The sequence below is a fragment of the Bos taurus genome, chromosome X (assembly GCF_002263795.3).
Source record: "Bos taurus isolate L1 Dominette 01449 registration number 42190680 breed Hereford chromosome X, ARS-UCD2.0, whole genome shotgun sequence".
NCBI lineage: Eukaryota > Metazoa > Chordata > Mammalia > Artiodactyla > Bovidae > Bos > Bos taurus.
The window spans coordinates 137,457,802-137,485,102 of NC_037357.1; the positions used below are offsets into that span (position 1 = coordinate 137,457,802).

The 27,301-nt window shown below is 42.8% G+C and overlaps 1 protein-coding gene across 1 annotated transcript; it reads right to left on the reverse strand.

Annotated features, from left to right (window-relative positions):
* Positions 1-663: 663 nt before the first annotated feature.
* On the reverse strand, positions 664-9,322 carry OBP (odorant-binding protein). The gene is made up of 7 exons (XM_059883925.1): positions 9,182-9,322; positions 8,578-8,717; positions 7,648-7,718; positions 4,646-4,756; positions 3,542-3,640; positions 3,293-3,337; positions 664-871 (listed from the first exon to the last, which is right to left on the reverse strand). The coding sequence occupies exons 1-6, from the start codon at positions 9,260-9,262 to the stop codon at positions 3,315-3,317; spliced, it is 525 nt and encodes a 174-aa protein (XP_059739908.1). The 5' UTR covers positions 9,263-9,322; the 3' UTR covers positions 664-871; positions 3,293-3,314.
* Between the last annotated feature and the right edge of the window lie 17,979 nt (positions 9,323-27,301).

Here is a 27,301-nt window from a genome sequence, read left to right on the forward strand (position 1 = left end):
CACAAGGAGATCTGATCTGTGTGCTCTCCCCATGACAGTGGGAATGGCCTCTCCTTCAGACTACTAACACCTCCTTCAAACTACTAACACCTCTTTGAAGCATAAGAGGCTGGAAGAAACATCTTCAGATGTTGTAAACAGTGACAGCTTCCTGCCTGAGCTGTCAATCATCTTGTTCCTCCAAGCACTGCCCTGACTTCATGATGCTACGAATTGACCAAGGTGCACATGCTGCCCAGCTTTGGTTCCTAGTGGTCCAAGTCGTTAAGAAGTATCTTCAGCTCAACTGCAGAAGTGTTGGTGTTGTCAGAATATACGTTTCCCTTACGTTGTGGCCCATGGCATTTTATACTTTCTCTCTATGAAGATCAAAGACTGGAACACGGTTCCTTTCCATGTAATGAATACGATGTTTTCTTGACATCTTTCTTGACCAGATTACCCTTTCTCACTGCAGTTAAGATGATCCATAACCCTGTCCCTATCCCATGTCCTTTCTGTCCTTCTCCCCTGGACACCTCTAGGAATCTCTATATCCTCCTCCTCAGAATTGCCTCTGATGGAACACCTATCTTATTAAAGGCATATGTTTCTGGATAGTTAAATTTAATGTGCATTTTTGGGTGTTTGAAAACGGGGACTTTTGGTACAAACACACATAACTTGACTGTAAATTGAACCAATTTATTTAAACCCTCAGAAATCAAACACCACCAGACAGGATGTGATTAGTGACCAGGAGAGATGAGATAAGAAAGGGAGTGTGAGTGTGAAGAGAGAAGGATCATGTTAACCAGGAACCAGAGAAGTCGTCTTTGTGTTGATCTTGATTCAATGGAAATGAGGACATGTCTGGTCTCCATGACTGTTTCTGTAGGTGAATAAAACAGGACAAAATGTTTAGTTGATAAAGAAAGCTGAGCACTGAAGAATTGATGCTTTTGAACTGTGGTGTTGGAGAAGACTCTTGAGTCCCTTGGACTGCAAGGAGTTCCAACCAGCCCATCCTAAAGGAGATCAGTCCTGAATATTCATTGGAAGGATTAATGCTGAAGCTGAAACTCCAATACTTTGGCCACCTGCTGCAAAGAACTGACTCACTGGAAAAGACCCTGATGCTGGGAAAGATTGCAGGCAGGAGAAGAGGGGGACAATAGAAGATGAGATGGTTGGATGGCATCACCGACTCAATGGACATGAGTTTGAGTAACCTCTGGGAGTTGGTGATGGACAGGGAGCTGCAGTCCATGGACACTCTGTGTCTGCAAAGAGCTGGACACAACCGAGTGACTGAACTGAACTGAAAAGTTTAGTAGAGTTGACTGTGTGATGGCTGATGGGGTGAGCCTCAGGCAGTAGGTTGTCCAGGGTACAGAAGCTGGGAGGTGATCCAATGTCAGAATCCTGGTGGCACTCACTACTCCACATCTCTGATGTAGGTGGGGGTCCATGTGGAATTTTCCCCAGGATGTACATATGAGGTGACCTTCTATCTATATGATCCATTATAGGAGTAATGGTTTCACAATGCACATTCAGATTCTGTGATTAGAGTGCATTCTTCTAACTCTTCAAGTTTTGTCTTTAGGGTCTTCAAGAAATAATTTTTAAAAATTTAATTTATATTGAAGTATAGTTGATTAACTATGTTGCATTAGTTTTATGTGTGCAGCGAAGCAGTTAGTTTGTACATACGTATACCTATTCTTTTCCAGATTATTTTCTCATGTAGGTTTTTAAAGAGTATTACATATAGTTCCCTGTGCTATACTTTAGGACTTTTTGGTCTATCCATCTTGTATATTGTAGCTTGTACCTTCTAACTCCAAATACTCATTCCATCTCTTCTCCAGCCTTTCACCCTTGGCAGCCACAAGTCTGTTATTTAGGGCTGTGACCCTGTTTCTGTTTTCTAAATAAGTTCCTCCATGTCATATTTTGGGTTTCCCTGACAGCTCAGTTGGTAAAGAGTCTGCCTGCAATGCAGGAGACTGCAGTTCGATTCCTAGGTTGGGAAGATCCCCTGGAGAAGGGATAGGCTACCTACTCCAGTATTCTTGGGCTCCCCTTGTGGCTCAGCTGGTAAAGAATCCTCCTGAAATGCAGGAGACCTAGGTTTGATCCCTGGCTTGGGAAGATCCCCTGGAAAAGGGAAAAGCTATCCACTCCAGTATTCTGGCCTGGAGAATTTCAGGACTACAGTCCATGTGGTCACAAAGACTCAGACACAACTGAGTGATTTTCATATGTCATATTTTAGATTCCACGTATGTGTGACATCATGTGATATTTGTCTTTCCCTTTCTGACCCCCCTGGTGGCTCAGAGGTTAAAGCGTCTGCCTGGAATGTGGGAGACCTGGGTTCGATCCCTGGGTCAGGAAGATCCCTTGGAGAAGGAAATGGCAACCCACTCCAGTACTCTTGCCTAGAGAATCCCATGGAGGGAGGAGCCTGATAGGCTATAGTCCACGGGGTCTCGAAGAGTCGGACAGGACTGAGCGACTTCACTTTTACTTTTCTGACTTCACTCAGTTTGATCATATCTAGGTCCAACCATGTGGCTACAAATGACATTACTTCATTCTTTTACTGAACTGAATATTCCATTGAATATACGTACCACATCTTTCTTATCATATTTGCCTGGAAGCTAGTCTTTGTCTTTGCTTTTTTTCTTTCATTTTTTTTTTTCTTTCTCAACAGAAAATTAAAAGCCACACTTTATCCTAGATGTGTGTCATTTTCTTAGGCTGTCTTAGGTTAGAAAGTTTAAAAATTTCACTTTAAGAAAATCATCTTGTGAAGGGGAATAGAATTCAAATGCATGTTTCAGACAGTGTGACTGGAAGACCTCTACTGGTTCTGTCAGAATTATATGAGATTGAGCACTTGTCTTGAGTCAACATGAGCACCCTTCAGTCTTGGTTCTCTTAGAGGAGGGGTGTATGTGGACAACCACAAAGTCAGGATTGAGGGGAAAACTAGTTAAGCTTCCACCAACTCGTGATCATTCCTGCTTCTCCCTGATGACTCTGGTCTGCGATATTCCTGCAGGATAAGGCTTTCTCATCAAAGCTGCTCAGGATGAATCAACCAACCAAACAGCAATTTAATATGGCTCGAGAGAAGAGGAATTACCTGTTGTGACAGAGATATTTCTCTACTGATCAAATGTAAGCTGTGGGGCCAAAGATAATAGTTATCCACAAAATTTGGCAGATATGAAATCACCATGTGTCCTTATCGATTTATTTAATGGAACAGTATTAGTAAAAGACTGTTTTCACTTACAGTGGTGTTTGTTTGGACCTTGTCACTCGGGGTGAGGATGGTCTTCTGGAGGAAAACCAAAGGGACAGGAAAGAAAGATCCACCAATTAGTACCATTCCACAGGATTTCCAAGACTTTTTTTTTAAGTACCAGATTATATAAAATAATATTTATGGAGAAATAGATATCAAATAAATTGATTTGTTTCCTGATAGTATATTTGCATATAAGGTGAATGATATACTTAGGAAAAAGTAGAATTCCATTACCATTTTCCAAGAAATTCACAACATTTTTCTTGTCAATTCCTTTGTCTTCCGTCAGCTTCCAGAATTTCTCCAAGTCTTCATCTTCAACATTCAGTTTAACTGAAAAACACCACATAGAAAGCAGAATTTTGCCCCTCAGAACCCATTCTGAATGCAGAACAAGAAATGGAGTGTCCAAGTCAGATCTTCACTTGATATAAATTAAGCCTCCAACAGTTACCATTTCATGACTCAGATGTCTGCTGTCTGTCTTAAGAATTAATCCCCACCCAACTCTGTAACTAGACCTCCCAGCTCAGCATCAGCAGGAGTACCCCAAAGACTCACAGGAGTTTCATGGATCTGGGGACTTCATCACACTATGGAATTGATCTGCTTGCTCACCTACTTCCAATTATCTGTATCTGCCACTGAGGTCTTGTTCTGACCCAAATAAAAAGCAGACAGAGTTCTCCCCTGATAGACACACACTCACCTCATCACACATGAAAATGGGAGATGATTTATCCTTTAATTAACCCACTATTCTGCTCAGAACCTTTCCTTAACTAGGCATATGTTGTTCCAATGATGTACACTTGTCTCAGTGCTTCTATGTAGGTATTTGGGCTTATATCAGTGTTCACAATAGCAGTGCATTTGAAAAATTGCACAGGAGAAAGGTTAAAAATAAAAGTTTCTGATCCAAGTCTTAGAATCAATTGAGAAACTAGTATAAACTCAACAAATAAGAGTAGTTTCCTTATAGCCATATCTTGAAATTAAAGTGTTAAAAAAAATAAAAGTAGAAACCAACACAATAATTTTCCTTCAACGAAAAATTTAAACAAAAAACTATTTCTACTAAAACTTATTGGCTATCTTTAATTTCAACAAACGGGAATTATTTAGAAATGTCTGATGATATGATCTCCTCAACCCCTCTGAGCTCCTCTTTCTTGGTAGATTTTGTTCCAGGGTCCTTATCTCCACGAACAGAAAGATCTAGGTTCCGTGGGCTGCATAATAGATACCATCACCACATAATGATTTTGCGGATAAGAGCGCTGATAATGGAAGTTCTACATGACAGTGTTGATGTGCATAGGAGGATGTCACACATACCAAACAGTCCGGTCAATTCTGTCTTCTGGCCGTGTTTATCCACGTTGATGTTATGTGCTACCAGATGCGTTCTCGACAGAGAGACAATTTTAAATACATTTTGACCCTCATCTGTGAGAGAGAGAATATGCACATTTTTAGGACTCCACCTTTGTGTATTTTCAGTTAGATTCATCATGGCAAGTTGAGAGTAATAGCAATAGAACATCCTGTGCTGATGTGTGGGTGGGCTGAATCCTACAGCTGCCATGGCAGCAAGGAGAGCAAGAGCAGTCGAGACTTTTCCTTATTCCCCCCGTCCTCATACAACTAACCAGTCACACTTTGCCCTCTTGCTCAGCTGTCTTCTACAACGTGTGCTCTAATGAACCCAACAGTTAAAAAAAAAAGAAAAACAGGAGTGTATTATCAAATCCAAGATCCAAAATTATTTGTATTTCTGTTGTTCCAGCCGTGGAACTGATTTTTCTTTAGGGTATATCAACTTAATGGTAAATCAACTGAAATGGTAAATCAAGTTAGCATTTCAGAGTGTAGCATGGACATGTATATACTACGATGTGTAAAACAGACAGCTAGTGGGCAGCTACTGGATAGCACAGGGAGCTCAGCTCGGTGCTCCGTGATGACCTTGAGGGCTGGGATGGGGGAAGGGAAGGGAGGCTCCAGGGGGAAGGGATCTATGTACACATACACCTGATTGACATTGTACAGCAGAAACTAACATAACATTGCAAAGCAATTATCCTCCAATTAAAAATAAATTAAAAAATATTTGGGACAATTTGAGATGTTTTGTAGACAGACCTGCTATTGAAATAATTAATATGCAATATTATCAAATTTTAAAAATAGTTAATGAAAGAAAAAAATAATAGCATGTGTTCTCGAGTGCCTACACTGTGCCAGGCAGCTTTAGGAACACTTGATGTTAATTCCTGTGCTTCCTCTGCCCCTCAGCTTGGGGTATGACATGTCCATTGGTGTGAAGACAGTTCACCGGCTGGGAAGTGCAGGCAGCGAGCTCCGTCCCCACCTGGAGGGCTGCCCCTCCTCTCTGCCCCGCCCGTCCACTCTGTCCCATGTATCTGGACAAGAAGCAGCTCTGACCTACTGTGTGTCACGTCTAGACTGTCTACATCCATTCTGTCTCTCCTGGCTTCCATCACACCTAATAGTAATCCCTAAGAAAGACAGGAGGTAAAACTACCCGCCTTTGTACCTGAAACATGCCAATGGCATTGTTCAGTGTCAGAAACACTGAAAATTATTAGTGTGATGGAGAAGGAGAAAAAATAGCAGCAGAAGCAGCTTCATAGTCTCAGAGCCCCTAGATGTTACATGCAATGTGCCCAAGCCTACCATGAGTCTAGAGCCTGGGGTCACGCTGGGACAACTTAAGTTGGATGATGCAGGTCCTGAGATTATCCGTGACTGCCTGTGGTTGACCATGACTTCAGCAAGGTGGGCATTGCAGCATCACTGAACTGGCTGTGACATTAACGAAGGCAACGGGACAGTGAGAGCCAACCTATCTTATGGGCGTCAGGTCACCATTAAGGCTTGATGTGGGTACACCTCACAGCCCCCAAAACACAGTTGGGGGGTAGCACTTGCTGGTCCCCAAGAGATCTTACAAGAAGGGGTTATAACCTATTTCTCCCTTCTTTAGTCGCTCTGTAAAAACTGCAGCTAAAAAGGGTTGCAAAACTGGAGAAAAAGTAAAGACAGCGGAAGCACTGAGATTTGGCCAAAGGAAAAAATAATATCAGAGTAAGAAAATAAAAACATAATTTAAAAGTTGTCAAATATTAAAAGCCATTCAGGAAATTTTCCAGGCATAAATGTCACTGATTTGTGTTCGTCGTATAAGCATTGTGTGACTGTTTCGTTTAGACACGGGTTGTCATCACATGCTGCTACATTTAAATCACAGTCAAATGTGTAGCCCTTAGAACGTTTACTGTCTGAGCTGAAACTCCAGTACTTTGGCCACCTCATGTGAAGAGTCGACTCATTGGAAAAGACCCTGATGTTGGGAGGGATTGGGGGCAGGAGGAGAAGGGGATGACAGAGGATGAGATGGCTGGAGGGCACCACCGACTCGATGCACATGAGTTTGTGTGAACTTTGGGAGTCGGTGATGGACAGGGAGGCCTGGCGTGCTGCAATTCATGGGGTCGCAAAGAGTTGGACACGACTGAGCGACTGAACTAAGACTTTTAAAATTAGGAAGGTAGTTTGGGGCCATTATAAAGAAGTTAAAAGTCTTAGCCAGCATCCCTACTGCTTTGACCAACAGTTTCCTTTATGGTTGAACTCAAGATGATTTCCTTGGGTTCAAGTTCATCCTCTGTACCTTGGATGGATTAAGATGTTTAAAATTGTTTGAAAAAGTGACACTGATGTGAAGACTCAAGATAGACCCTTGAGACATCAGTTCGTAAGGCTGTTGTAAACTGTCTGAGAACCATATGAAATACAGGTCTATACCTGTTATTCTCAGTGGCTAACACTCCTGAGGAGAAGGCAATGGCACCCCACTCCAGCACTCTTGCCTGGAAAATCCCACGGAAGGAGGAGCCTGGTAGGCTGCGGTCCATGAGGTTGCTAACAGTCGGACACGACTGAGCGACTTCACTTTCACTTTTCACTTTCATGCATTGGAGAAGGAAATGGCAACCCACTCCAGTGTTCTTGCCTGGAAAATCCCAGGGACGGCGGAGCCTGGTGGGCTGCCATGTATGAGGTCACAGAGTCGGACACGACTGAAGCGACTTAGCAGTAGCAGTAACACTCCTGATTGGGAGGAGACCTCCAGGCCGTGTGTTTGAATCATTGTCTCATGACAAAGTGAAGTGCTTGAATATCCTAAGGACTGGAGCCTGCTCACCCCTCTAATTGTTAGCAGGAGTAGAATTCAGGTGTGTGGGGTTATGGAAGACAATTGTCCCAAGATTTCTACCCAAATGTTCTCTGACCAGTGAAGCAGTCATACTTACAGTCAGCAACATAAGTACCATCGTCTTGCTTTGTAGCCTTGACATGTACATTCTTCCATTTTCCATCCCGCCTTAAAAAGCAAACATATACAAGGTGTTTGAAGCAATGGAAAAAGTAGACATATACTTAGAATTTTCTTTGTTTTATCCCCACAGGGTAATCTTGTCATCTGAAGTTCTAAGAGAGGAGACAATAAGCAGACCCATTGTTAACTTGTGGCTCAGTGGGTAGACATCTAATTTTGAGGAAAAGGAGAGTTTGGGCAGAGATGGAGAAATTTGATATCTGCGCAGTGGAGTTCACGAAAAAGATGTGTGCCTGTCAAAACATATTGAACTATGCCCTCCATGAAAGAAAGAATTAGTTGCTCAGTCACATCTGACTCTTTGTGACCCCATGGACGGTAGCCCACCAGGCTCCTCTGTCCATGGGATTCTCCAGGCAAGAATACTGGAGTGGGTTGCCATTTCCTTCTCAAGGGGATGTTCCCGACCCAAGGATCGAACTCAGTTCTCTTGCATTGCAGGCAAATTCTTTATCATCTGAACCACCGGGGAAGGCTTACGCCTTCCACAAAGCTGCATATAATAATTGCTCATGGGCTTCCCAGGAGGTTCAAGTGGTAGACATGCAGGTTCAATCCCTGGATTGGCAAGATGCCCAGGAGGAGGGCACGGCAGTCCTCTCCAGCATTCTTGCCTGGAGAATCCCCATGGACAGAGGACCCTGGTGGTCTACAGGCCACAGGTTTGCAAAGAGTCAGACACTTCTGAAACAACTTAACAAGCCACATGCTCACTTCAGTCAGGTTGATTTCAGAAAGATTAGCCATATGAAAATTCAAAAGTGTGTTTGTGTGTGTGTGATAGTTGCTCAGTTGTGTCTGATTTTTCGCACATATGTTTTCCTTCTTGGTTATTTGTACTTACTTGACAGAAAAGTAAAAGTCCACTGTGCCCTTTTCATCATCAAACACAAGTTCACGGAAGTAAGTCCTGAATGGTCCATTCTCCTGGATTTTCTCTGGGTTGGTGGATCCAATGTACACTGTTCTCCATGATCCTGAAAGCTGAAAGCAAAATCCCCCTTAGAAAATGTAGTCCTTGTCTTTTTATTTCATCCAGCATCATGAGTCAAAGGTTTCCCACCCCCAGTGCAAGTCAGCACACATTATCTACCTTGACTGGACAAAGCAGGATTTATGAAATAATGCAAAACCGAGTCAGAGCAAAAGAAGGAATTGAGACATTTCTGAGATAGCTTGAGTTCTCATGTCAAATACAAGATCTCAAAATGAACAGCTGTTTTGCTGATCCACTTTTTTCTGTTACAAGACTAGTAAAAATGCCTGAGAGTCAATTAATACACAGTAGAGATGACACAGAGACGAAATGGAGCAGGTCTAGAGTCAGTTAATGGAGCAGTATTGAGTCGGAGGGAGGAGGATCGGTTAGTGGGTCCACATATCAAAACCACAAAAGGGACACACACACACACACACACACACACCCCCCAAGGCCTCCTCCCTGGTACCTCTGAGAGATTTTGCTCAGCTTCCTCTTCTTGGGCGGCACAAACCACACCAAGGAGAAGAGTCAGGAACAGAACCTTCATCTTGTCTGTCGTGGTCCTTCGTCTGTCGAGGCTGACTGTGTCCCAGTGGCTGGAGAGGACGGGAATTGTGCCACTTTTTATAGGATCGTTTTGTTGGTGTGACGTGTCACGAACCAATGGTTGTTCCTCCTAAGCCCAAGGTTACACAGAAGTCATCTTCCGTATCCTGTTTGGCAGGGATCTGCTGTCACATCAGTGTGTTATCTTTATCATGAGGGTTGTTTTAAGAGAAGCTTAAGAGGATCTGGACATGGAACATTTAGAGGGAGTGAGATATCACAATGCACTCTAATGTTCCAAGGCCAGGAATATTTATTTACCTTTGTATCCTGAGATAAGGCTGGGATAAGCTGTCCAAGGTACATATCTCCAACTCCTCTGCCATTTCCTTAACATTTAGGAGATAGTCTAAAATTTATTTTCTAAAGTCGAGTGTGTGATTTAACAAAGTTAAAAAATATTTCTGAAGAGACCTTTGGAAAACCTCCCGTTTCTCTGAGGGGAGGGACATGTCAGCACAAAATGTTGATCACCTCTTCCTGCCCCACAGCGGGCTCTGTCCTCCTTATAGCTAAGAGGAGGTTCTGTCCAAATGCCCCTTACCCTCATGTCTGAAAAGGCACGTGAGCAATTCTGTTCCTCTCTCCCCTTCAAGACATCCTTTATCCATCTAATCTGTGATATATCATTTACTCATTGACTCAGTTGTTTCTAAGGAAGTGAAAAAGCACGACTGTATTTCTTGTAACTTGTAGAATTTAAAATAAAAAAGGAAATTTCCTAACTCTATACATCTAGTTACTCTCAAGGTCCCTCAAACAGCCAAAGAATCTCTACTTTGTTTTTTTTTTTTTCCACAACCAGGGATCTTAGTTACCCAACCAGGGGTGGAATCATCACCTCATGTAGCGGATGTGTTGAGTCTTAACCCTTGGACCACCAGAGTCATCCTGACTCAGATAATTTTAACAGGAGTATGATCCCAGCTAACACCTCTTATCTATCCATCATCACCCTTCCATCTCTCCTTAGGCACCTCTAACATTCTCACATTTTCCTTTCATATTCTTACCAACACGTGTCACCGGGGAGTGTGTTCTTGGACCATACCATCTCAGGAAGACCTTTCTAACTGCCAATCAAGGGGGGATTAAACACAGTTTCTCCAAGAGGTTATTGCAGCAGGTTTTAGCAACCTGCTTGTTTGTAACTAAAGGCAGTCATAGGACCTTTAATCCAAAGTCTCCTTCATAAATATTGACAAAAAATGTAGGTAAAAAACTGATAAACAAAGCAGAATCACCTTACTCAAACAATAATCTTGTAATCCCCCAACAAATAATAATAAACCATGCTTGGTACATCTTCCTGGTGTCTCCTCGATTCTCCAGTTTTCTGGAACTACAAAGCCTCTCTTTCCAAGTTTATTAATTTTGTCTTACTTTCCTTTTTCTCTGTGGTCACTGTTTTTATATCTTATATTACACAACTCCTATCTAAACAATGCAAGGAAACGTGTGACCTTGGTCACGAAGAACACACAGGTTTCCTCATGGACTCCTGACCAAGGTTCAACGTTATTAGAATCTAAAGTAGAAATAAAGAACCGCAAGCCCATCTTTAAAGGTCTGATCTTGGAGACACTCTCTACCTCAGTTTAGTTCAGTTGCTCATTCACATCTGACTCTTTGCGACCCCATGGACTGCAGCACACCAGGCCTCCCTGTCCATCACCAACTCCCAGAGTTTTTACTCAAACTCATGTCCATTGAGTTGGTGATGCCATTCAACCATCTCATCCTCTGTCATCTCCGTCTCCTCCAGCCTTCAATCTTTCCCAGCATCAGGGTCTTTTCCAGTGAGTCAGTTCTTCATGTCAGGTGGCCAAAGTATTGAAGTTTCAGCTTCAACATCAGTCCTTCCAATGAACACCCAGGACTGATCTCCTTTAGGATGGACTGGGTGGAGCTCTTTGCAGTGAAAGGGACTCTCAAGAGTCTTCTCCAACATCACAGTTCAAAAGCATCAATTCTTCAGCACTCAGCTTTCTTTATAGTCTGACTCTCATATCCATGCATGACTACTGGAAAAACCATAGCCTTGATTAGATGGGCCTTTGTTGGCAAAGTAATGTCTCTGCTTTTTAATATGCTCTCTAGCTTGGTCATACTTTTCCTTCCAAGGTGTAAGAGTCTTTTAATTTCATGGCAGCAGTCACCATCTTCAGTGATTTTGGAGCCCCCCAAAATAAAGTCAGGCAGTGTTTCCACTGTTTCCCAATCTATTTGCCATGATGGGACCAGATGCCATGATCTTCATTCTCTGAATGTTGAGCTTTAAGTCAACTTTTTCACTCTCCTCTTTCACCTTCATTAAGAGGCTCTTTAGTTCCTCTTCACTTTCTGCCATAAGGGTGGTGTCATCTGCATATCTGAGGTTATTGATATGTCTCCTGGCAATCTTGATTGCAGCTTGTGCTTCTTCCAGTCCAGCGTTTCTCATGATGTACTCTGCATATAAGTTAAATAAGCAGGGTGACAATATACAGCCTTGACACACTCCTTTTCCTATTTGGAACCAGTCTGTTGTTCCATGTCCAGTTCTAACTGTTGCTTCCTGACCTGCATACAGGTTCTCAAGAGGCAGGTCAGGTGGTCTGGTATTCCCATCTCTTTCAGAATTCCAGTTTCTCTACATGGTGCCTCTCAATTGAGTACATGCTCTGTGACCCCAGAGAAGGTTATTGTCTATGCTGATTCAAATGGAGCATGTGCCCCCACACCCAGGAGAGACACTTGTCATGTATGGTTGTGACAGTGGGATAGGTGGGTGGTGACACCTTCCATCTGGTTGTTAGAAATGAAACAGGATGCTAAACAGCCTACAATATGCAGGGCAACCGCTGACAGAGAATTGTCCCATCACATGTCCATCACAGGGAGGCTGAGAAATCCTGAATCGCCTGAGTTACCCTGCTGCCCTGACCCAAAATGAAGCCTCAGTCCTCATAGGAACCTGTAGATTTCTGCAGGACACGGTTCTCCGTCCAGTATAACAGCCCCACACTCCCTTACTCTTTCTCCTTCCCCCAGTTTATCATCCTCTGTTCTTTTTTAACCAGTCTTCATCTACTGATGAGCAACTTTAACAGCGTCATGGCCTTTGCACTTTGGTGTTGGTTGAGTCCCCATTGGTACAGCTGGTGAATTAATAAGTCAGGGTGTTTCTTTGGGGATTTTGGCTTGTGATGGGCAAATGTGGGCTACCGTGTGTGTGTGTGTGTGTGTGTGTGTGTGTGTGTGTATGCCATTTCTTAGTCAAAACAAAGACCGAAGGATGTATTAAGGACTGGAATCCAGAGCCATTGTCCAAGGGTCATTAGATGCCTGGGCATATGGTAGAAAGGGTTGTATTCAGCACTATCCAGTGGACGAGGAAGAAGGCTCTAGAAGGCCAGGGGGCACTGGCCCTGGTGTGTCTAGAAGTCACCCAGCACCCTGACCCTGCCACTGTTCACGCTGAGAAGTGTGATGTCAGGGAAAGACGTCAGGATTCAGTAAGACAAACAGGAATGTACAAAGACAGAAGGAAGACGCACGTATGTTCTCACAGGAGTCCCCATCTAGAAGCAGAGCGACCCAGAGTAGGGATTTCTGTAAATAGTTACCCACATTGTACAATTTCAGCATAGCTCCCAAAGGTGCCCTCTTAGTGTGACTCAGGAAAGACTGACCAGTTCTTCCACTACATGTCAGGGAAACACTATGAGGTGCGCACAGCCCAAGCAAATGACGGATAGCACTCAATGTGCATAGAGGATAGAACATCTATACTTCACATCAAGTTTTCGTGCTATAAATGTTCACCGCTTTCTTTGAGCTTTATTTGATATTGAAAATGTCTCAAAGCTCTCCAGCTGGAGAGAAACAGAGACACGAGAAGAAGCAAAAGTCATGTATCCATGACCTTCCTGGTACTTGGGGAAAGTTTTAGGATTGCAGGTTGACGTGGACAGGACCAAATGTCCTACAGATCTCAGAGAGGATGGGTCCCGTAGAGAAAGGTCCATTGTGTCTCAGCACTGAGCACCTTTGTTTTAATGTTCCCATACTGGTATTTATTAATCACTCTCTGTTTTCTTTCCATCACACGTGTTAGTCTGGCTGAATGGCACACATTAATTCCATTCTGGGCATTTCAGTCAGTCGGTCTGTTGACACTGCTCTTGATAAAAGGGTGTTATTATTAAGATCATTTGTATAGGAATGGTGAAGTTTCCTTGTCCACAGAACGTCTCGATTTCTCCTTTATCAGACAGGAGCAGGCTAGAGAATAAGTTCAGTACAATGTGCTGTAAACATTTACCTACATGTGCTCATAAAGAATGTATGTGCTGTACAGTCCTCCTGTCCACGCTTTGGCATGAATTCAGTACATACAGATTGAATGCCAATAAGAGACTAAGCCTCAGGATTCATCAGAAAGCAGATGGGCCCAGTAATTCATCCAGTGAGCTGTCTTCCTGTGGAAGCAGACAGATACATACTAATAGCAGCTAACAGATGATTGCCAATTCTGTTGTTGTTCAGCTGCTCAGTCACGGACGATTCTTTGTGACCCCATGTACTGCAGAACACCAGGCTTCCCTGTCCTTTACCATCTCCCTGAGCTTGCTTAAATTCATCTCCATTGAATGGGTGATGCCATCCAACCATATCATCCTGTGTGGTCCCCTTCTCCTCCTGCCTTCAGTCTTTCCCAGCATCCCAGTCATTTCCAATGACTCAGCTCTTCCCATCAGGTAGCCAAAGTATGGGAGCTTCAGCTCCAGCATCAGTCTTTCCAATGAATATTCGTGGTTGATTCTCTTTAGGATGGACTGGTTGGATCTCCTTGCAGTCCAAGGGACTCAAGAGTCTTCTCCAACACCACAGTTAGAAAGCATCACTTCTTCAGCACTCCGTCTTCTTTATGGTCCAACTCTCACATCCATACGTGAATACTGGAAAGACAATAGCTTCGACTATACAGACTTTGCTGGCAAAGTAATCTGTCTGCTTTTTAATACTCTGTCTAAGTTTGTCATAGCTTGTCTTCCAAGGATCAAGTGTCTTTTAATATCATGGATGTAGTCACTGTTCTCAGTGATTTTGTAGCCCAAGAAAATAAAGTTTTTACTATTTCCATTGTTTCCCCATCTATATGCCATGAGGTGATGTAACCAGATGCCATGATCTTGGTTTTCTGAATGTTGAGTTTTAAGTCAGCTTTTCACTCCCCTTTCCCTCTTTATATGCTGTAGGATGAAGTAAGGAATATTTCCATTGAAATGGTTTTCAGCAATGCTCTGAGGATAGTTGGATGAGTGAGTTAAATGCGAATCTGTGAGAAGAGCAAAATATGACTTGAGATAAGAAAGTACAGATGTGTTTTGAAAAGTCCCCTTGGTTGGTTTATCTATCAAAATTCTATAAGTCCATTCACTCTTTTTTTTTTTCAAGATTTTTTTTTAATGTGGACCCCTTTTAAAATCTTTATTGAATTGGTTACAATATTGTTTCTATTTTTTTTTTTAACATGATACATGTAGGGTCTTGGCTTCCGATCAGTGTTGGGACCTGCAGCCTATTTATTGGAAGGTTAAGTTCTAACCACTGGACCCACAGGGAAGTTGCATTCACTTTGATAAGGCATTTTATTTTAAAAAAATGTATTAAACCATCAATACATACAAAAACCATTAACTGGCTTGTTGCTTGTGGTGATAAATCACTCAGAAATAAATTTTACAGTCTAGTAGCTATGAAATATTCATGGGGGAAATATAAGAAATTGGATTCATACATTAGATCTTTATGAGTCCACAGAATCTGTGAAAATATTAGTACTTGAAATAAACAAACAAAAGAAAGAAATAAACAGAAAGATGACTATTTTTATTTTTTAATTCTCATGTATGTGTAAAACAAAGACATCTTTCCAGTAGGTTAGTATGTTTGTGCATTAATGAAAAAACATTAATAGATACAGAATTGTTAGGAATTTTTCTTTATCCATGGCTCTGTTGGTGAACATTTAGGTCACTTCCATGTCCTGGCTATTGTACATACTGCTGTTGTACATTGGTGTGCATGTACTTTTTGAAATTATGGTTTTCTCTACATATATAGGTTTTAATGAAAACTTTCAGAAGTACCTAATTCTGCCTAGGGGATTAAGGATCAAATTTGAATGGGAAGTACTTTAATTGCAACTCATATGATCATATGGATGGTTTTGTCTGAGTCTAGTGATATTTCTTCGTTACCTCTTGGAAAATTTTCAATTAAATCTTCTTGCCCTGCAGATTTCTGGAACATTGTACTCAACTCCTTTAATAGATAAAGGACATTAGGCAGTTTCTGTTTCATTGTGTTTTTCTTTCTTTTTTAATTTTATTTATTTTTTTTAATTTTATTTTTTAACTTTACAATGTTGTATTGGTTTTGCCATATATCAACATGAATCTGCCACAGGTATACACATGTTCCCCATCCTGAACCCTCCTCCCTCCTCCCTCCCTGTACCATCCCTCTGGGTCGTGCCAGTGCATTGGGGTTTAATTTTAGTAACACATCTTTGAGGTAATGTGTAAATTTCATCTTGAGTGTTAATTTGAATAACAACATCTGTTTACAGTTCAGTCGTGTTCTTTGTCTTCTGGATTTGTGGTCATAATCCTTTAATTTAGTAATAGTTATCACAAGTTCATATAGCATGGGCGGCTGCGACAGCACATGTAACGTGGCCGAGAGGAGCTACCCCACGTCCGAGGTCAGGGGTGGCGGCCAGGAGGTGCTACCCACCGCCCTAGGCCAGGGGAGGTGGCCGAGAGGAGTAACCCCAGGTCCAAGGAGCAGTGGCTGCGCGGGCGCAGGAGGGCCTAGAGGAGCTATCCCACGTTCAAAGTCAGGAGGGGCGGCAGTGAGGCGATATCCCTCGTCCAAGGTAAGAGAAACCCAAGTAAGACGGTAGGTGTTGCAAGAGGGCATCAGAGGGCAGACACACTGAAACCATAATCACAGAAAACTACTCAATCTAATCACATTAGGACCACAGCCTTGTCTAACTCAATGAAACTAAGCCATGCCCGTGGGGCCACCCAAGACGGGTGGGTCATGGTGGAGAGGTCTGACAGAATGTGGCCCACTGGAGAAGGGAATGGCAAACCACTTCAGTATTCTTGCTTTGAGAACCCCATGAACAGTATGAAAAGGCAAAATTATAGGATACTGAAAGAGGAACTTCCCAGGTCGGTAGGTGCCCAGTATGCTACTGGAGATCAGTGGAGAAATAACTCCAGAAAGAATGAAGGGATAGAGCCAAAGCAAAAACAATACCCAGTTGTGGATGTGACTGGTGATAGAAGCAAGGTCTTATGCTGTAAAGAGCAATATTGCATAGGAACCTGGAATGTCAGGTCCATGAATCAAGGGAAATTGAAAGTGGTCAGACAGAAGACGGCAAGAGTGAACGTCGACATTCTAGGAATCAGTGAACTAAAATGGACTGGAATGGGTGAATTTAACTCTGATGACCATTCTATCTACTACTGCGGGCAGGAATCCCTTAGAAGAAATGGAGTAGCCATCATGGTCAACAAAAGAGTCCAAAATGCAGTACTTGGATGCAATCTCACAAACGAAAGAATGATCTCTGTTCGTTTCCAAGGCAAACCATTCAATATAACAGTAATCCAAGTGAAGAGAAAGTGAAGTGGAACTAAAAAGCCTCTTGATGAAAGTGAAAGAGAAGAGTGGAAAGTTGGTTTAAAGCTCAGCATTCAGAAGACAAAGATCATGGCATCTGGTCCCATCACTTCATGGGAAATAGATGGGGAAATAGTGGAAACAGTCTCAGACTATTTTGGGGGGCTCCAAAATCACTGAAGATGGTGACTGCAGCCATGAAATTAAAAGACGCTTACTCCTTGGAAGAAAAGTTATGACCAACCTAGATAGTATATTCAAAAGCAGAGACATTACTTTGCCAACACAGGTCCGTCTAGTCAAGGCTATGGTTTTTCCAGTGGTCATTTATGGATGTGAGAGTTGGACTGTGAAGAAAGCTGAGCGCCAAAGAATTGATGCTTTTGAACTGTGATGTTGGAGAAGACTCTTGAGAGTCCCTTGGACTGCAAGGAAATCTAACCAGTCCATTCTGAAAGGGATCAGCCCTGGGATTTTCTTTGGAAGGAATGATGCTAAAGCTGAAAGTCCAGTACTTTGGCCACCTCATGCAAAGACTTGACTCATTGGAAAAGACTCTGATGCTGGGAGGGATTGGGGGCAGGAGGAGAAGGGGATGACAGAGGATGAGATGGCTGGATGGCATCACTGACTCGATGGACTTGAGTCTGAGTGAACTCCAGGAGTTGGTGATGGACAGGGAGGCCTGGCGTGCTGCGATTCATGGGGTCGCAAAGAGTCGGACCCAACTGAGTGACTGAATTGAACTGAACTGATCACAAATTCATACAGTCACACACACACACATATATATATACAAATACATTAATGCATATGTAGGTATATGATGTTTCAGAATATTTTCACTTGTTTATGCTGCTGCTGCTGCTGCTAAGTCACTTCAGTCGTGTCTGACTCTGTGCGACCCCATAGATGGCAGCCCACCAGGCTCCCCCGTCCCTGGGATTCTCTAGGCAAGAACACTGGAGTGGGTTGCCATTTCCTTCTCCAATGCATGAAAGTGAAAAGTGAAAGTCAAGCCGCTCAGTCATGTCCGACTCTTAGCAACCCCATGGACTGCAGCCCACCAGGCTCCTCCGTCCATGGGACTTTCCCAGGCAAGAGTACTAGAGTGGGGTGCCATTGCCTTCTCCACTTGTTTATGAAAGGCAGTGCTTTTCAACATTTCTTAAGAGATTAACCCTGACACTCTGTATTTGGTAGCCTATCTGAGTATCTGAGGAGATACCCCATGTCCAAGGGCAAAGGAGAAGCTGCAACGAGATGGAAGGAGGGGCAAATTCGCATTTAAAATCAAACCCCATTCCTGCCATAGACGCTCAGAGGGCTCAAACAAATCTTGTGGGCACGAGGTCCCAGGGGCCCCACAGAGACGGAGACAAAACTGTGTTTGAGTGTCTCCTGTGGAGGTACGGGTCAGCGGTGGTCTGCTGCAGGAACAGGGTCTCTGGGTGCAGCAGACTTGGGTATGGCATAAGCCCTCTTGGAGGAGGTCACCATTAACCCAACAATAGAGCTGCCAGAACATACACAGGACTGGGAAATAGTCTCTTGGAGGGCACAACAGGACCTTGTGCACCAGGACCCAGGAGAAGGGAGCAGTGACCCCACAGAAGACTGTTCCGGATTTGCCTGTGGGTGTCCAGGAGTCTCTGGCTGAGGCGTGGGTTGGTGGAGACCTGCTGCAGGGTTGGGGGTTCTGAGTGTAGCAGTACATGCATGGGATGTTTTGAAGGAGGTCTCCATTAACTTCATTACCTCCACCACAGTTTGGCCCCAGGTAAATAGCAGGGAGGGGACACAGTCCCACCCATCAACAGAAAATTGGATTAACAAATTACTGAGTATGGCCCCGCCCATCAGAACAAGACCCAGGTTCATCCTCAATCAGTCTATCCCATCAGGAAGCTTCCATAAGCCTCTTAGCCTTCTCCAGCAGAGGGCAGACAGACTGAAAGCCACAAATACAGAGAACTAACCAATCTAATCTCATGGACCACAGCCTTGTCTAATTCAGTGAAACCATGAGCCATACTGTGTGAGGCCACCCAAGATGGACAGGTCATGGTGGAGATTTCAGACAAAATGTGGTCTACTCGAGAAAGGGAATGGCAAACCACTTCAGTATTCTTGCTTTGAGAACCCCATGAACAGTATGAAAAGGCAAAATGATAGGATACTGAAAGAGGAAATCCCCAGGTCAGTAGGTGCCCAATATGCTACTGGAGATCAGTGGGGAAATACCTCCAGAAAGAATGAAGAGATGTAGCCAAAGCAAAAACAACACCCAGTTGTGGATGTGACTGGTGATGGAAGCAAGCTTTGATGCTGTAAAGAGTGATATTGCACAGAAACCTGGAATGTTAGGTCCATGAATCAAGGCAAATTGGAAGTGGTCAAACAGGAGATGACAAGACTGAGCATCGACATTTTAGGAATCAGTGAACTAAAATGGACTGGAATGGGTGAATTTAACTCAGATGACCATTATACCTACTACTTTGAACAAGAATTCCTTAGAAGAAATGGAGTAGCCATCACAGTCAATAAAAAATTCCGAAATGCAATACTTGGATGCAGTCTCAAAAAAGACAGAATAATCTCTGTTTGTTTCCAAGGCAAACCGTTCAATATCACAATAATCCAAGCCTATGCCCTGACCACTAATGCTCAAGAAGCTGAAGTTGAATGGTTCTATGAAGACCTACAAGACCTTCTAGAACTAACACCCAAAAAAGATGTTCTTTTAATTAAAGGGTACTGGGATGCAGAAGAAAGAAGTCAAGAAACACCTGGAGTAACAGGCAAATATGGCCTTGGAGTACAAAATGAAGCAAGGCAAAGGCTAATAGAGTTCTGCCAAGAGAATGCACTGGTCATAGCAAACACCCTCTTCCAACAACACAGGACACATCTCTACACATGGACATCACCAGATGGTCAATACCGAAATCAGATTGATTATATTCTTTGCAGCCAAAGATGGAGAAGCTCTATACAGTCAGCAAAAACAAGGCCGGGAGCTGACTGTGGCTCAGATCATGAACTCCTTATTGCCAAATTCAGACTTAGATTGAAGAAAGTAGGGAAAACCACTAGACCATTCAGGTATGACCTAAATCAAATCCCTTATGATTATACAGTGGAAGTGAGAAATAGATTTAAGGGACTAGATCTGATAGACAGAGCACCTGATGAACTATGGATGGAGGTTTGTGGCACAGGGAGGAAGACCATCCACAAGAAGAAAAATGCAAAAGAGCAAAATGGCTGTCTAAGGAGGTCTTACAAATAGCTGGGAGAAGAAGAGAAGCGAAAAGCAAAGGAGAAAAGGAAAGATATACACATCTGAATGCAGAGTTCCAAAGAATAGCAAGGAGAGATAAGAAAGCCTTCCTCAGCAATCAGTGCAAAGAAAGAGAGGAAAACAACAGAGTGGGAAGGACTAGAGATCTCTTCAGACTTCCCCAGTGGCTCAGACAGTAAAGTGTCTGCCTACAGTGCAGGAGACCTGGGTTCGATCCCTGGGTCAGGAAGATCCCCTGGAGAAGGAAATGGCAATCCACTCCAGTACTATTGCCTGGAAAATCCCATGGACAGAGGAGCCTGGTAGGCTACAGTCCATGGGGTCACAAGGAGTCGGACACGACTGAGCGACTTCACTTTCAGAGATCTCTTCAAGAAAATTAGAGATACAAAGGGAACATTTCATGCAAAGATGGGCTCAATAAAGGAGAGAAATGGTATGGACCTAACAGAAGCAGAAGATATTAAGAAGAGGTGGCAAGAATACACAGAAGAACTGTACAAAAAAGATCTTCACTACCCAGATAATCATGATGGCATGATCACTCACCTAGAGCCAGACATCCTGGAATGCAAAGTCACGTGGGCCTTAGGAAGCTACACTGTGAACAAAGCTAATGGAGGTGATGGAATTCCAGTTGAACTATTTCAAATTTTGAAAGATGATGCTGTGAAAGAGCTGCATTCGATATGCCATCAAATTTGAAAAACTCATCAGTGGCCACAGGACTGGAAAAGGTCAGTTTTCATTCCAATCCCAAAGAAAGGCAATGCCAAAGAATGCTCAAACTACCACACAATTGCACTCATCTCACACACTAGCAGAGTAATGCTCAAAATTCTCCAAGTCAGGCTTCAACAGTACATGAACCGTGAACTTCCAGATGTTCAAGCTGGATTTTGAAAAGGCGGAGGAACCAGAGATCAGATTGCCAACATCTGTTAGATCATTGAAAAAGCAAGAAAGTTCCATAAAAATCTACTTCTGCTTTACTGACTACACCAAAGCCTTTGACTTTTAGGGATCAAAACAAACTGTGGAAAATTCTTAAAGAGATGAGAATACCAGACCACCTTACCTGCCTTATGAGAAACCTGTACGCAGGTCAGGAAGCAACAGTTAGAACTGGACATGGAACAACAGACTGGTTTCAAATCAGGAAAGAAGTACGTCAAGGCTATATATTCTATATTGTCACCCTGCTTATTTAACTTATATGCAGAGTACATCATGAAAAACACTGCGCTGGATGAAGCACAAGCTGGAATCAAGATTTCTGGAAGAAACATCAACAACCTCAGATATGCAGATGACACCACCCTTATGGCAGAAAGTGAAGAACTAAAAAGCCTCTTGATGAAAGTGAAAGAGGAGAGTGAAGAAGTTGGCTTAAAGCTCAACATTCAGGAAACTAAAATGGCATCCAGTCCCACCACTTCATGACAAATAGATGGGGAAACAGTGGAAACAGAGTTTATTTTGGGGGGCTCTAAAATCACTGAAGATGTTGACTGCAGCCATGAAATTTAAACACACTTGCTCCTTGGAAAAAAAAGCTATCACCAACCTAGTGGGGGAGGAGCTAAGATGGTGGAGGAGTAGGACGGGGAGAACACTTTCTCCCCCACAAATTCATCAAAAGAACATTTAAACGCCAAGTAAATTCCACAAAACAACTTCTGAATGCCGGCAGAGGACATCAGGCACCCAGAAAAGCAACCCAAGTCTTCGAAAGAAGGTAGGAAAAAATATAAAAGACAAAAAAAGGGACAAAAGAGGGAGGGACGGAGTTCCGTCCCAGGAAGGGAGTCTTAAAAAGAGAGAAGTTTCCAAACACCAGGAAACCTTCTCACTGCCGAATCTGTGCCCAGCCTTGGAAGCACAGAGGGCAACATAACAGGGAGGAAAAATAAATAATTAAAACCCGCACATTGCGAGCCCTACGGTAACTCCCCCAGTGGAGAAGCAGTGCAGATGCCTGAATCCGCCATTAGCAAGCGGGGGCTGGGCAGGGAGGCGCGGCGCGGATTGCATCGCAAGAATCTTGCCTGAATACCCTGAGCACTATCTGAGCAAAATAATTTGGGCTAGCAAACCAGACTGTGGGATACCTACCACGCGAAAAGCCAGCCCTAACCTATGACACCGCCAGGCCGGCGCATGGAATAAAGGACTGTACAGAGATAGCCGGCGGCAGACCATCCCCCTCCAGTGATAGGCAGCCAGAGCCGGAAGGGGAGAATCGCAGACCCAGAGAGACATTATCTATAAAACTGTAAGCAGGCTTCTTTGCTAACTAAAACTTCTTGGGGGTCTGGATGGTCAACATCTGCCTGAGAAAGTGCGCCAGTGCACACCTAGATAACCGAGCGGCGGAGAGGTGATAAGTCGCAGCAATCGCGCGCGCCAAACACCTCATTACCTGAGCTGCTCGGATCTGGGAAGGGCACAAAACGTAGGCCCAACCAAAAGTCTGCGCCTCTGAGGACTACCTGAGTGCCTGAACCTGAGCGGCTTGGACCTGGGAAGTACAGGCAGCCCAGGGCCGGCCGCGGATGGTTCCCGGCGGAGCAACCTAGAGGCTGAGCAGCGTGGGCAGAGAGGCTACACGCGCCATGAACGGGGGGCAGACCCAGTGTGGCTGAGGCACTGCGAGCACACGCCAGTGTTATTTGTTTGCAGAATCCCTCCCTACCTCCCCTCAGCGCGACTGAACAAGTGAGCCTAAAAAAAAAAAAAAAGTGTCCTCCACCGTCCCCTTTGTGTTAGGGCAGAAACCAGACACTGAAGAGACCAGCAAACAGAAGAAGCTATAACAGAGGGAACTGCCTTGGAAGCTACAGGCAATAGATTAAAACCCTGTGGTTACTACCATCTACATAGGAAGGGGCCTATAGATCTTGAGAAATAAAAGTCGGACCAAGAAACTAGCCAAAAATGAACTGAACCCACAATACTCACAACAAAACCGGACAAAACAAAACGCCCAGGTTGGGCGTCCCTAGCTACCAGGGGCTCCTGCTGGGAGGTGATCTTCATTTTGACACCTTCCTGGCCCCATCCTCCACTCAGTGGCCCTTCCTGCCCACCTGAATCCAACCTTGGTGACACAGTACGTCTTTCTACCCTGGAACACTGATACCCCAGAACTTTCCACTGTGAGGACAGCCAAAGTGTGTGATTTGTCCAGTCTCCCAGCCCCTGCTGCCAAAGTGACTTTCTGTAGCCTTGAGGATCTCTGCTACTTCCTACCAGGAATGGGCAAGGTCTGGGTCCAGTTTAACGTAGTTCTTACCTTTACAGAAGCTGGAGATTGAATTTGTTTCTAGAGGGCCCTGTTCACCCCAAACCAGGGACTGCCCTTAGAGTGTCAAAAGTGGGGGTATTTTTAAACACCAACAAACTTGACTGCGATGAAAAGGACAAGTTCTTGGAAATACACCACATGAGACTTATCAGAAGGTTTGGGTCAGGGGAGTCTAAAATGTTAGTTGCTTTAACATAAAAGAAATTAAAGCAGCTAGAAAAAGGCTTCTTAAGACACACCATGGCCTGTCAAGATTGCCTTTGCCTGTCCATTTTCCTTGAACTGCTGCCAGAAAAAAAAATGTTTGGCCAGAGTGTCACTATCAGGGGGACCAGCTGACTTGTGTGATAGCCTATGTGATAAAAGACAGCTTTGGCTGCATCTTGTACCTGACCTGGCCTAAGATTTCTGTTTACACAAGACTTTTCATCAGTTCAACTTTAAGTTGTAGTTGAGACAGCTGCCACTCTTGAGGGTTCTCTCAAGCCTGGGAATGATGTAGGAGAATTTTTCTTGTTTGGTCTAAAAATGGTGTTCAGTTTTTATCTTATGATGTTTTGGGGGGAGGTTTAACTCCTGACAGTGTCTGGAAAACTGCACCTGATGTTCTCAAAGATCACCAGGAGGGAATGGAGGTTTGTTGAGTTTACAAACAAAGATTAAGCAAAAGGCTGTGGGAAGACAGCTTCCTGGTGCCAGGGAGGCTGGGATCTGGGGAGGTGCCTTGAGGCTGTATCCTGCATCCTTGCTGTGCCTTCTTATTTGCTTTCAAGTTGTCTTTCCAATGTCAGCAGGAAATTGCCATGATCGCCTTTTGGGGTTTGGGGTTATGTTTGTTTTACTTTTCTTTGGCTTCTCTGGGGATCATTTTCTTGTGTGTTTCTCTCCCAGCTCCACTGAAAACAAAACAAGGGGTGAAATTTGATCTCAGTCTTGAAGTGCTAATTCCAATAAGTGACTTCTCCTCCATGATCCCAGAACACACCAGGAGAGAGCTCTAGACCTTTATATTCTGGGTGTGGTTCTCCTTGGGTAAGCCGTTCTTAGATGTTCAGTCATAAAGATGTGCACTTTTCTCGAGAAAATAAAATATTAAAGTTGTTATGCCCCCCCCCCAAAAAAAAAAAAACGGACAAAGTACTAGATATATTTTTACTATTTGTATGATCATTCTTTCTTTCTTTTTTTTTAATTAAAAAAAAATTTTAAGACCTCTATTATTCCTTTAATTTCCACTTTTATAACCAATTACTTTGCAAAAAAAAAAAGAAGACCCTATTTTTTTATAAAGCAAACTTCATATATTTTTTTAAATAATTTTTTGACCTTTTTTTCTTTTCCTTCTTTTCTTTAACATTGTATTTTTGAAATTCCAAACTCTACTCTAGATTTTTAATTTTAGCTTTTTAGTATTTGTTATCAAATTTGTACCTATAGTTTTTTGTTTGTTTTTGTTTTTATATAATTTCTGTGACACTTTTTTCTTTTTTCTTTTTCTCTGTTTCTTTCTCTTCTTCTTTTAAATAACATTGTATATCTGAAATTCCAAACTCTACTCTAGATTTTTAATTTATGCTTTTTGGTATTTGTTATCAATTTTGTACCTGTATTTTTTTTTATATAATTTATGCGACTCTGCTTGTTCTTGTTTGTCTTTTTTTCCCCTCTCTTTCTTTTTCGTCTTCTTTTTTTAACATTGTGTTTTTGAAATTCCAAACTCTACTCTAGATTTTTAACTTTTGCTTTTTCGTATTAGTTATCAATTTTGTACCTATATTTTCTTTATAATTTTTGTGACCTTGTTTGTTTTTTGTTTGTTCGTTTTTTCTCTCTTTCTTTTCCTTCTTCTTTTCTTTAACGTCGTATTTTTGAAACTCCAAACTCTACTCTAGATTTTTAATTTTTGCTTTTATGTATTTGTTACCAATTCTGTACCTTTAAGAACCCAATCTTCAGGACCCATTTTTCACTAGGGAGCGAGATTACTGGCTTAACTGCTCTCTCTCCCTTTGGACTCTCCTTTTTCTCCACCAGGTCCCCTGTGTCTCCTCCCTAACCCCTCTCTACTCTACCCAACTCTGTGAATTTCTGTGTGTTCCAGACGGTGGAGAACACTTAGGGAACTGATTACTGGCTGGATCTGTCTCCCTCCTTTTCATTCCCCCCATTTATCCTCTTGGCCACCTCTGCCACCTTCTTCCTTCTTCTCTTCTCTGTATAACTCTGTGAACAACTCTGAGCGGTCCAGTTGTGGAGTGCACATAAGGAAGAGATTACTGAATAGCCCACTCTCTCCTCTATTGATTCCACCTCATCTCATTCGGGTCACCTCTAACTCCCTCCTCACTCTTCTCTTCTCCATATAACGCTGTAAACCTCTCTGGGTGAAACAAGTTTCAGGGCAAGACATACCAAGCAAATTCTCCAGCAGCAAGGAACACAGCCCTGAGCTCGAAGATACAGGCAGCCCAAAGTCACCCCAAAACCATAGACATCCCATAACTCATTACTGGACATTTCATTGCACTCCAGAGAGAAGAAATACAGCTCCACCCACCAGAACACCGACACAGGCTTCCCTAACCAAGAAACCTTGACAAGCCACCTGTACAAACCCACACACAGCGAGGAAACGTCACAATAAAGAGAACTCCACAACCTGCCAAAATACAGAAAGGACACCCCAAACTCAGCAATTTAAACAAGATGAAGAGACAGAGGAATACCCAGCAGATAAAGGAACAGGATAAATGCCCACCAAACCAAACAAAAGAGGAAGAGATAGGGAATCTACCTGATAAAGAATTCCGAATAATGATAGAGAAATTGATCCAAAGTCTTGAAATCAAAATGGAATCACAGATAAATAGCTTGGAGACAAAGATTGAGAAGATGCAAGAAAGGTTTAACAAGGACCTAGAAGAAATAAAAGAGCGTCAATATAAAATGAATAATGCAATAAATGAAATTAAAAACACTCTGGAGGCAACAAATAGTAGAATAACAGAGGCAGAAGATAGGACTAGTGAATTAGAAGATAGAATGGTAGAAATAAATGAATCAGAGAGGATAAAAGAAAAACGAATTAAAAGAAATGAGGACAATCTCAGATACCTCCAGGACAATATTAAATGCTACAACATTCGAATCATAGGGGTCCCAGAAGAAGAAGACAAAAAGAAAGACCATGAGAAAATACTGGAAGAGATAATAGTTGAAAACTTCCCTAAAATGGGGAAGGAAATAATCACCCAAGTCCAAGAAACCCAGAGAGTCCCAAACAGGATAAACCCAAGGCAAAACACACCAAGACACATATTAATCAAATTAACAAAGATGAAACACAAAGAACAAATATTAAAAGCAGCAAGGGAAAAACAATAAGTAACACACAAGGGAATTCCCATAAGGATAACAGCTGATCTTTCAATAGAAACTCTTCAAGCCAGGAGGGAATGGCAAGACATACTTAAAGTGATGAAAGAAAATAACCTACAGCCCAGATTATTGTACCCAGCAAGGATCTCATTCAAATATGAAGGAGAAATCAAAAGCTTCTCAGACAAGCAAAAGCTGAGAGAATTCAGCACCGCCAAACCAGCTCTCCAACAAATACTAAAGGGTATTCTCTAGACAGGAAATAAAAAAACGGTGTATTAACTCGAACCCAAAACAAT